We start from the raw sequence: 11122 nt of genomic DNA, 5'->3' as shown, positions 1-11122 counted from the left end.
AACGTTTGCTGGGTCAGCTAGTATTTATATATAAAGGTTTGACCAAACACAGTTTATATAAAACAGTACTTTTATTAATTGTAAGAATAAGTAAAAGTACTTTTTTTTCCTAAAAACTTCAGAGCAGCCATAAGTTCTTCGTTTTTATTTCAATCAAAAATAAAACCAAAAGTGTAAAAAGTCTAAGGAACAGATTTATCAATCTTATAAAGAATGGTTACTTATTTTATTGTTAAGGTGCAACCTTCTTATTAAATACTTTGTCTTACAAAATATATGACTGATTTACAGGTGTCAATATTTGTCAACGTCCCGTCATGTCGTAACGCCAAACAACTCGATCAACAACTGTTCATCTATATTTATAATTTGATATGTATATAAATTCGATGGTGAATTCTCTTCGACTATTAATTCAAGTATTCAGTTTGCCCACTAAATATCGATGTTTAAAATTGTACGTGGAAAAAAGATAAACAAATGGAAAATGGAATGCCCGTCTCTATTCTCTTCGAGCACGCTTCGGAAAAACGATCTACTAGATGATGATGAAGATTATGATGTGGAATCCCTTAGAACCATCAAAACGAATAGCGGCACTCAAACAAAAAGTTAGTTTTGAGGAATATTTGAGTAGTATAAAAGTAAGAGGCAGTAATAACTACAGTTCCATTATTACTAGCAATTAAAACATAGTAGGTACCTACATATGTACTTTCGTAAAAATACATACCCCATAATAGTCTCTGTTAGTTTTATTCAATGGCCCGTACGAATCGATTTAGTATTTCCAAGGACTGTTTTTTATTTTTGGTGTTCAGAATGCATCACAGTTATCAATTTGCTATTATTAATAATTCGCCAAGTACGACCCGAACTCGCACATGCAGGCTTCCGTGCCACCAAATGTTCATTATTTTTTACTCTTAGTAAACTGATTGTAAAAATTTCAACCGTCTTCCTAGAACTGTTTAACAGTTAGATGGAAAAATGCCGAAAAGTACCGGTTTGTTGTATAGAGACCCCCTTTAATATTCAACTTAATTTTATTTGTTGTGATTACGGCCACCATTATGCATCATATGTAAAAAAATCATGTGTCTATCTTTTACGGTTTCGGAGATATAGCCCTGTGACAGACGGACAGACAGCAAAGTCTTAGTAATAGGGTTCCGTTTTTACCCTTTGGGTACGGAACCCTAAAAAAGACCTAAACTCTTATCTTGTCCTATACGTATATTTAAGACACAAAAACATATTTATTTCAGAACGTCTGCCCATTCCTACTGGTATACCGAGATGTGTGAGAAACATTAAGCACATAATCCCCACACAAAAGCCAAAACGAAGAAAAGGTAATTTATAATTATAAAGCAGATCATTTAAAGCTTAATTTTCATTCGTTATAAATTAAAGTACACATTCGTTTGTTAAATTTTCAGTAAAATTAATGAATTGGAAGAGATACCACAGGCTTAATGTGATATACGCATTTATTGATGACTTGGAAAAAGATTATCCAGCCATTTGTACGGTGTCCGTCATCGGTAAATCAGTGGAAGGCAGGGATATAAAGGTAAAACAAACCGTAACCGCAATATTAACTTTTATAAATGATATAAATTCAAAGTTTCATAAGCTAATGATTGCTTTGCTGCTAGAAAGGAGTATCTTTGTTTCTAAAATGAGTTATGTCAGACAGACAAGACAAGACAAGTCTTGTCTTGTCTTAGACACACAATATCCAAATAAATGTAGATTTTTTTTTATAATATAGGAGTAGCAGACGAGCATCCAGTCCACCTGATGGTAAGTGGCTGCTGCCGCCCATGGACATCTGTGATCAACCCCCGATAGGATTAGATATTCCTACCTAAGGTCGGCCACAGATGCGCCGCTACCCCTGAGGACTAAGCTGGAACGCCTCGCGAAAAGTATGTCTCCCTTACCACAGCCTTCAAACCGGAACACAGCAGCGCCTAACACTGCTGTTATTAGGCAGACATAGGTGCGGCGGTGATGCCGCCGGAGTCGAACCACAAAGGGTTCTACCACCATCAATTTTTATCATTATTTTGAAAATTTTATTTGTTTATAAATCCATTACTATTCTATTGCTGGCCATTTTCTTCTCTCAGAGTGAGAGAGCTTTAGGCCATAGTCCTTCGCGCTGGACAAGTACAAATTGGTAATGTTCACGAATCCCTAATAACGTCCATGAAGTTCCATTCCCACATGTATATGACGTGATGTGATGTGATATTCTACCACTACCCTTTCTTAACGAAAATCAAACCAATATGACATTATGACGTAATACCGAGACTGGAGGGGCGACCGGTTAGTGTCACTGGCAGTTCGATCGTAACCACAGACCGATGTGCACGCGCTCCACGTACTCGGTGGAATACGTTTGGGTGTTTTATAACATAAATATTAAATTAAGTGCGAGTTAATAGTGTTTCTTTTGCGGCGTAACTTTAAATGAGCGTTTTTCAGCATAAATGTTGTCCTGTTTTCTTCAGATGTTGAAGATATCGAATAGCGATGCAAGCAATACCGCGGTATGGCTTGATGCGTCGATCCATCCCCGAGAATGGATCAGCACGGCGGTACTCACCTTCATCGCTGACGTCATCGCCAAAAACTTCCATAGGCTCTCTAAATCAATTACAAATAAGGATTGGTAAATAATACCTATATTTATACAACTACAGACAATGCTCTCCTTATCGACTGCATACTTTTTGAGTCTGATATAATCATTCGAATTAATGTAATTATAATAGATATTACGACCTAGTATGCTGTAATAAATTTGTATGCTGTAATAAGAAAGTGTATTTGCTGGGTACACTAAATATATGATGTGTTTATTCCTTCCAACAGGCACATAGTACCAGTACTGAATCCAGATGGTTATGAATACACGCACACTCATGATCGCATGTGGAGGAAAAATAAGGCAATATATGAGGGCGAATGCGTTGGCGTCGACTTAAACAGAAACTTCAGGTAAGTGCGAAATAATTGTTAGAAAGAAGAAAATATTATCCATCCATCCTTCTATCAGCATTTTAGGGTCTATTGCTGGACATAGGCCTCCCATAAATAAAGCCAGCAATTTCCCGCCGTCTGCTTCTGGTCGTCAGTCGACCTGGACGGAAACGGACATTTTTTAGGGTTCCGTACCCAAAGGGTAATGACAGAACCCTTTTACTAAGACTTCTCTGTCTGTCCGTCTGTCCGTCTGTCCGTCTGTCATAGAGCTATATCTCCGGAACCGTAATAGATAAGCACATTCAATTTTTACAGAGGATGCATAACGGTGGCCGCTATAACAACAAATACTAAAAATAAACTAAAGCTGAATATTAAAGGGGGTCTTCATGCAACAAACCGGTATTTTTCGGCATTTTTCGATCTAACTCTTAAACCGTACTAAGAAGACGGTTGACATTTTTACAATCCGTTTACTACTACCATTTATAACTGGTATTATAATAAATACATATAAGAATCATAAAACATATTTTAATATAGTTATTTTCATTTTATTATATGTTGTTTACGTATTATTCATCATCACCCCAACGCCATCTATTGTTGTATCATATAACTAAGTATTATTGAAAATAATAAAATGAATAAAAATATGTAAAAAATAATGAATGGTGGTACGGAAGCCTCCCTGTGCGAGTTCGACTTGTACTTGGCGAATTGTTTAAAACGTATATAACTTGTGGAATCTTTATGATGACAGATTCGTTATGATGACCATTTTGCAATGTATGAACATGTTACAGCTATGCTTGGGGTATAAATGGAGACGAAGGATCTTCAGATGAGCCAAACAACGTGTTCTATAGAGGACCTGCTCCTTTTTCCGAACCTGAAACAGTAGCTGTAAGGGTACGTTTCTTAAAAATTAATAAATAAATAAATTAGGTTGATAACCATCCTAATTACCATTCAACACATTTTTGCGCTTTCTGTCGAGTAGTTATCATCACATTAGAACACATTATGTAGGTAACTTTATTAAAAATGTCTTCAAAAAACAGATATTTTTTCAAATATATATCTATGGCTATTGAAATGATGGATCTTATCAATTTTCAGGACACAATTCTGGGTTCGACGACACCTTTCAAAGTGTTCCTGTCGTTCCACAGTTACTTCGAGCTGATTATATTCCCGTGGGGCCACAAGACGGACCCGTGCCCCGACTACCTGAGCTTGCTCGAAGGCGGCGCTACCATGGCAAGGGTAACACGTCCGCGTAAGAAAATAGATAGTTGAAAATAATGTGAATCGATAAATGTATAGTTATGTGCTCGTCGGATTCATGTCGTGTAGCAAACGTAAATCGTAACTTTTTTTTCCTTGCAAAGTTCAAAATTTGCCAATGTTTTAGGCAATAATTGTCGAAATTTGAACTTTGGTAGACAAGTATTGGTTTTAAAGATTTATTAACGGAATATGAAAGGAAATTCTGAAACTAACTGTGTTCTTTTTATTTAATGTTTTTTTTTTTGTGTAAAGTAGAAGTCTAAGACAATTTTATAATATACTATTGAACCTTACATCAGTGGTATCCTATGATTTTTAATGTACCATTAGTAGCTCAGCTGAACCATCTAAAACAACATACCATAATGTATATTTCCTTATTCCCAGGCAATATATGACACCAATGGAAAAACCTACAAGGTAGGCAGCACAAAAGACATGACGTACTACGCATGTGGTACTAGTACCGATTGGAGCTACGGTGTGGCGAAGATACCCTTCTCTTACATGATAGAGCTGAGGAGCAAACGTTACAAGTTCAGATTACCACGGGACCAAATAATGGACAATTGTATCGAGATTTGGAACGCTGTGAAAAGCCTGATGGATTTTGTAGACCAAGCCACGGAGACGAAAAATGAAACAGACTGAGTTTGAATAAGAAAAGAACATTCATACTGATAACGTATAGATCGAGTTTAAATCGAACAAAGAGTGAGATCCAATAGTAATAGCTAGTAATCTGAATGCATATGGAAATGTCCTCGTAATATTGTTTATGCAAATGTAAAATACCGAAGTGTCAATAAACATCGTATTGTTTTTACTATCGATGTTACTATACTATACCTAATACCAAACAACTTTTGACACATTACAACTACAGCGTATTTCAAGATTTGTTTGATCATCAAAGGATAAAAATAACTCTTAAAAGGGTTTTAAGTGAATGTAATGATGTTCTATATTTTAAATGTCCAAATTAAGAATTAGGCTATATAATAAAAATACACAAAATAAACAATATTCCAAATATAAATCGTTTACAAACATAATCCTTAATTTTACATTGCGTGTGAAAAAACCAGCGATACAAAATTTACTTACACGAAAATATTAATTTAAAAACATTATCTGAGCTTCTTAGCGAAAAGTGTACAGTTGGCGCATTTCTTTTTATCTACGTATTCCGCTAATGCCTTCACCCCGTTCAGTACTTCCTTGCAACAATCCAGAATTTCCTCTCGTGGTAGTAGAAACTTGTGTTCCTTGCTGCGTAGCTCGATGAGGTATGTGTATGGAATGTGAGCGGTGCCGTAGCTCCAGTCTATGCTCGTGCCGCAGGCGTAGTACATGAGATCCTTGAAGTTGCCTACTTTGTACATGCGCCCGTTTGTTTCGTAGATGGCCTGAAGTAAGCACAATTTTTTATGTACCATATAATTGTTACAAACAAGTTGTTAATAGTGTCTGCTTTTCTTTGTGAAATAATAAAACCATTACTGTATGACCACTGAGCTTGACATATTTCATAAAATGAAAAACACCGAATAATCCTCCACGGTGGTCACAGCAAACTAATAATATTTTACGTAACGAATAGATTTTTTGACGGTATTTAATTTCTAAGTACGACATCATTTAGAAAAAAATAAGTCAGGATTTGATCCCCCGCACTCTTAACATACATGCTATTAAACTATGATTGTTTTTCTTATTTTCCTTCATTATCAATCAACAGCGATATTATTAGAAAAAAACTTAATTATATATAACATACTTTTGCTATAGTAGTGCCTCCCTCAAGAAGATCGACGTAATTCTCGCAAGGTTCTGCAGTGTAACACCAGGGGAACGATATCACCTCACTGTACGCGTGAAACGTCAGAAATATCTTGAACGGTACACCTGAGTATAATAATAAATCCTGTAAACAATAAATAAATATCAACGTTTTCCACTCATAGATAGATTTGAAGGTGGCAGAACCCTTTTAATTCGCATCCGGCAGCACCACCGCCACAGCTATTTCTATCTAATAACAGCAGTGTTATGCGCTGCTGTCGTTTAAAGGGAGACATACTTTTCTCAGGCATGCCAGCGTAGTCCAGTGGCGCATCTATGGCAGACTTCAGGGAAACAACTATTTTTTTCTGAGGTTGATAACTCATGTCCGGCGGCTGTAGCCACTTACCATTAGGTGGATTGCATGCTCGTCTGCTACTCCAATATAATAAATAAGTCTGTAGATGAAATAATAAAATAAGGTATTTCTTTTCAAACCTTTACAGCTGCTGTTTCAGGCTCAGAAAATGGTTCGTGGCCTCGATAATTATTATGATTAGGGTCCATTGATGAATACTCAAATCCGTTTCTTCCCCAGTTATGACTAGAATATTATAATAATACATTATTTTCTAGAGAACTATAACAAAGAATCCTGACTATTTCAAAAATCTATGACACTCGCACAAATTATACGAATTTAACGACACCTCACGTTAAAATTCGTCATGCCGTTTGCATTGTAGCGCATTTTGCATTCCCTGCAGCTCAATCTAATGGCAATACAAACATATAATTCATATATACAATAATATATATAAAGCTTCAAAAAGATTTCCCTTAGTAGTCGGGTAAAAACTTAATATGTTATTAATTTCATCTTCTTTCATCATGTATGGACCAATCCCATTGAAAATCGCTCCCTATAAAGAATCTAAGAATACTTCTTATAGGTGTGTCTTTAGTACCATTAGAGTCCATTCAAAATGTTACAGATAAAACCATGAAAATAATAGAAAAGCCGAGTAATTTTACCCAAAGTTTCTATTGAGATCCACACCGCACACAGCGTTTCCTATCCGAGCTCTATTTTTCCGCCACATTCGATCAGTAGTGAAAGAATAATTGTAACCATCTGGATTCACTACAGGCACCATGTACCTGCACGATATTAAAATTATAATTCTTGTATTGAAAAATGTTTATTAGTTAGTTTTCGTTCGTTTATAAAATAAAAAAATATATTTTGAATTACAACCGCTCTCATCACACTTCTACTACTATATTCTAGTCTGAATAAATAATTTTGACCGCAGCCGATTTAAATTTTTTTTTCTTCAAATGTACACCAAAACTTGGCAAACGAATTTCTCATTCTCAAAGGAAAACCATGCCCAACAGTGAGATGAAATGACTTTAGACCCCAGTAAGCATTTACTTCTCTGACTTATTTTGCCTCAATTTGATCAGTGTGCCTCAAATAGCAAAGTTTCTACCTTTCTACTGAACATTTACCAGTCTTTATTAGTAATGCTCCCTGGTAGTTTGTCGAAGTTTCTAGCGATGTAATCAGCAATGTACGTAACAACAGACGCACTTATCCATTCCCTCGCATGGATGGTCCCGTCGAGCCAGACGCCCGTATTCCTCGCGTCACTGTTAGAAATTTTCAACATCTGAGACCAAAACAACTCAACGATACCGTAAAAATATTATATGTAACACGTTCACTGCAGTGAGAATGTCACTAATTTGCTAGTATGACAACAGGTCGATTGCGATCATCTACCAAAATAAGCCTGCCGTTGTAGACATATTTTAACATTCCGTGCGAAGATAAAAAAAAGACATTTATTCATTTAATAGCGAATATTTGTATATTCAACAAGGCATCGAAAACTATATGTCTATGTCGTATTCCTAAAAATGTCCGAAAACATTTGGCACAAGCGTGATAACGTTTTTACCCAGAACACAGCACAACCGGGTTCATCGGGCTTATTATGAGTGATCCGCAGTGAACGTGCTACTTAACAGGTTTACTCACTCACTTTTATAGGCCTGCCTTCAACGGTATGACCGATCACACTAACAGTGCAAGTGGAAGGATAGACTGTCTCCAGCGAGTCCATGAAGCTGTTTATTGTGTTCAATGGATAAAAATCTTGCCAATCAATTATGCGCTCTGAAAATTCAAATAAAGGATTTAATTTATTAAATCAAGGAAATTAATATCAAAGAATATTTCGTAAGACTTTTCTACACTTTAAAACAAAATGATAACATGTATGCGAAACTGCTTTATGACAAGGCAAGTTGCCTTGGTGTTGTGGTTAGAGGTGAGGCGTATATATTGGAACAGGTACTGGGACTAGGTATTTTACCGGACTAGGTAGTATATCGGACTAGGTGGTATGTGGGACTAGGTAGTTTACTGGACTAGGTAGCTTATCGGATTAGTTTGCGACTGGGTTCCCGTTTTTTTTTTGGTCGTCACGCCGTCTTATGACACGGTTCTAGTATATGCCGGCCGGCGTATGACGTTTGCTCGTCACGCCAGCTCATGATACGGTTCCCGTTTTTTATTGCTCCACGTGCCGGCTGGCTCATGACAAGGTTCCCGTTTTTTCTTTTGCTCCACGCGCCGGCTGGCTCATGACACGATTCCCGTTAGTCCAAGAATAAGTACCTAGTATTTTATGGGACTAGGTGGAACAGGTTTCTGGATCACGTATTTTTAAATACTAGGAACAGGCATACCTAGTCCCAAATTTACCTAGTACAACCCATCTCTAGTTGTGGTTACTGTTACATTTGCAAGACCAAGCATTAATAATTAATTACTTGATCCATATTTTTATCTTTGTAATCACCTAATCCTAAAAGAGCCGTGATAAGCTATTGTTAAGAAACTCTGCCTGTCAATTGAGCGCTCCGAGGTTCAAATTCCAGGCTCGTATTCTTCATGTTTCCAAAATTCCCAGAATGTCAAATCTACTAATAATAACTTGACCAGCGCTATGGGATAAACCCTTCTCACTCTGAGAGGAGAGCCGTACCACGCAGTGAGACAGTAATGACACCTATTGTTAGTAGGTTACACGTAGGTTCCACACGAATTATAATAAACTAGTTTTTGCCCGCGGCTTCGCCCGCGTTTAAAAGAAAATAATATGACATACTAACGTACATAAAACTGGAAATTCGTACCTTCATTGGAATGACACTGGCGCCATCTGGCGAAAATTGGTCGTACCAACTCTGAATCCTTCGTGGGCTCATGGACAACAACCATGCTAAAGATCATCACTTGATCAAATGCATAGTTTACGATTCAATCCTTACTAATATCGATTAAAATAATCGATTTTGGTCCAAAAAATCGATACTCCGATTAATCGATCTTAGATCGCCATCCCTAGTTCCCGTGGGATTTCTGGGATAAAAACTATCCTATGTCCTTTCTCGGGTCTAAGACTATCTTTGTACAAAATTTACTTAAAATCGGTTTAGTGGTTTAGGCGTGAAGAAGAGACAACCAGACAGACAGATAAAGTTACTTTCGGATTTATAATATTAAGGAAAGGAAGGAAAGGATAGGTGGACAAGTAAGGATAAGTGGTACATACTAGTAGGAGATCGCGGTCTCCCCCTACCATTAGGGCTCCGAGGTCGGGCCAATCCGTTGATGTCGGTGACTGTCACTTCGAAGGGTATATCTCGATCTCGCAATAGCTTCTGCAGTTGCATCGCTCGGTTACCGTCCACTATGACTTCCATTGTGCCTACAGTTTCATTGCGAATGTTTATGGCTGGAACAAAAACAACGTAATAAATATAGCAACACTTACTTTAGTTTCTCTATGAATGCTCCCCACGTTCATTACTTTGTATTCTGATAGGTATAATAGCGTAATCGAAATAACTTCAGTCTTTAAAGAGTCGCAGATCGGGATTCAAACCTCAAATACCAAATTTTGGCAATTAACTGCATAAGGAGTAGGAATTATTACCCGATTTTAACTATAAGGGAAAACACCGCGAGGAATCCTATATACACTGAGTGTTTACTTGGGCGGTATAGTGCATCTAAGAACCGCCTCATTCGCAGAAAAGACCCGTGCCCAGAAGTAGGACAGTAAATGATTACAGATATTTAGTCACTGATTACTTTTTGGTCTGTAGCAGAAGTTATTGCAGAAGTGTTCAAACGATCTTACTACTTATATCAAATTAGTTCTGAGGTAGCAAAGTTTGACTTCTTGTCTCATCAATGAGAATAGTACGTTACTTACCGCCTTTTGTTTCTAAATTTTTCATAAAAACCCTTTGACCTTCTTTTAAACATTGTACGTCCCATACTTGATATCTGGCGGATTTTGGGCGGGCCACTTTGATTGAATTCAACTAAAATTTTTCCCAAAAATAAGCTCATTTGAAACTTTGAATTTTGACATTCTACTGACAATAGAGACAACCCGGACCATCAAAATTAATTTTATTATAAGCATAGATAATTTATTTTAAATTTTTAATAAATATTTATTAAGCATAGATAATTGATCGTATTGCAATTATCATTGATTTTTCAGCATCGGTGTCTACTTAGGTATATTATCCTAATGAAAACAAATGAAAGTATTGGTTAAAGGACAGATCGAAATTCACCTAATTTTAAAATAGCAAGTTATATGTATTCATGTATAAGAACACTATTTTTATACCCATGTAACTGTATCTCACTGAAATAAAATAAAATCCGAAGCACAGTCGAGAGCGAGACCCACATCCAAAATCCGTCAAATCTTATAACAGCAGGGAACCAATTCGTTAATCTGAGTATGGCAGGCGCTCGCGCAAACAATGGCGATGTAATCAAGGCGCGGGGAGGCGCTAAGCGCTCGCTCGCTCGATAATTAGATGTAATCAGATATTTTCAGTAAACGCTTCCCGCTTGCCGCCCGCCCTCGCATGCACTCCCTTTTAATGAAACGCCCCTACTATTTGCCATTATTATTCTCACTCGCTCGCGTCTCAATTTTTA

At 36.9% G+C, this 11122-nt stretch overlaps 2 protein-coding genes across 3 annotated transcripts; one reads left to right on the top strand and one right to left on the bottom strand.

Annotated features, from left to right (window-relative positions):
- The first annotated feature begins 314 nt into the window (after positions 1-314).
- Positions 315-5122, top strand: LOC140754126 (carboxypeptidase B). The gene is made up of 8 exons (XM_073089045.1): positions 315-611; positions 1269-1355; positions 1443-1576; positions 2526-2686; positions 2890-3015; positions 3807-3912; positions 4123-4269; positions 4681-5122. Exons 1-8 carry the CDS (start codon positions 446-448, stop codon positions 4942-4944), a joined length of 1191 nt encoding a protein of 396 aa, XP_072945146.1. The 5' UTR covers positions 315-445; the 3' UTR covers positions 4945-5122.
- A 190-nt stretch (positions 5123-5312) lies between these two features.
- Positions 5313-10554, bottom strand: LOC140754127 (carboxypeptidase B). Of its 2 annotated transcripts, none has more exons than XM_073089047.1 (8): positions 10374-10554; positions 9708-9890; positions 8130-8263; positions 7594-7754; positions 7114-7239; positions 6577-6682; positions 6074-6220; positions 5313-5702 (listed from the first exon to the last, which is right to left on the bottom strand). In XM_073089047.1, exons 1-8 carry the CDS (start codon positions 10396-10398, stop codon positions 5424-5426), a joined length of 1161 nt encoding a protein of 386 aa, XP_072945148.1. In that variant the 5' UTR covers positions 10399-10554; the 3' UTR covers positions 5313-5423. The 2 variants fall into 2 exon arrangements, with proteins under 2 accessions (XP_072945148.1, XP_072945149.1); XM_073089048.1 differs by having other exon boundaries at positions 9735-9890.
- Positions 10555-11122: the final 568 nt, after the last annotated feature.

This window comes from Epargyreus clarus, unplaced genomic scaffold (genome assembly GCF_041222505.1).
Source record: "Epargyreus clarus isolate Ecla_fem2 unplaced genomic scaffold, WU_Ecla_fem_2.2 ptg000027l, whole genome shotgun sequence".
Classification (NCBI taxonomy): Eukaryota; Metazoa; Arthropoda; class Insecta; order Lepidoptera; family Hesperiidae; genus Epargyreus; species Epargyreus clarus.
The sequence above is the reverse complement of the archived record's forward strand: the minus strand, read 5'-3'. Positions and strand labels throughout refer to the sequence as shown.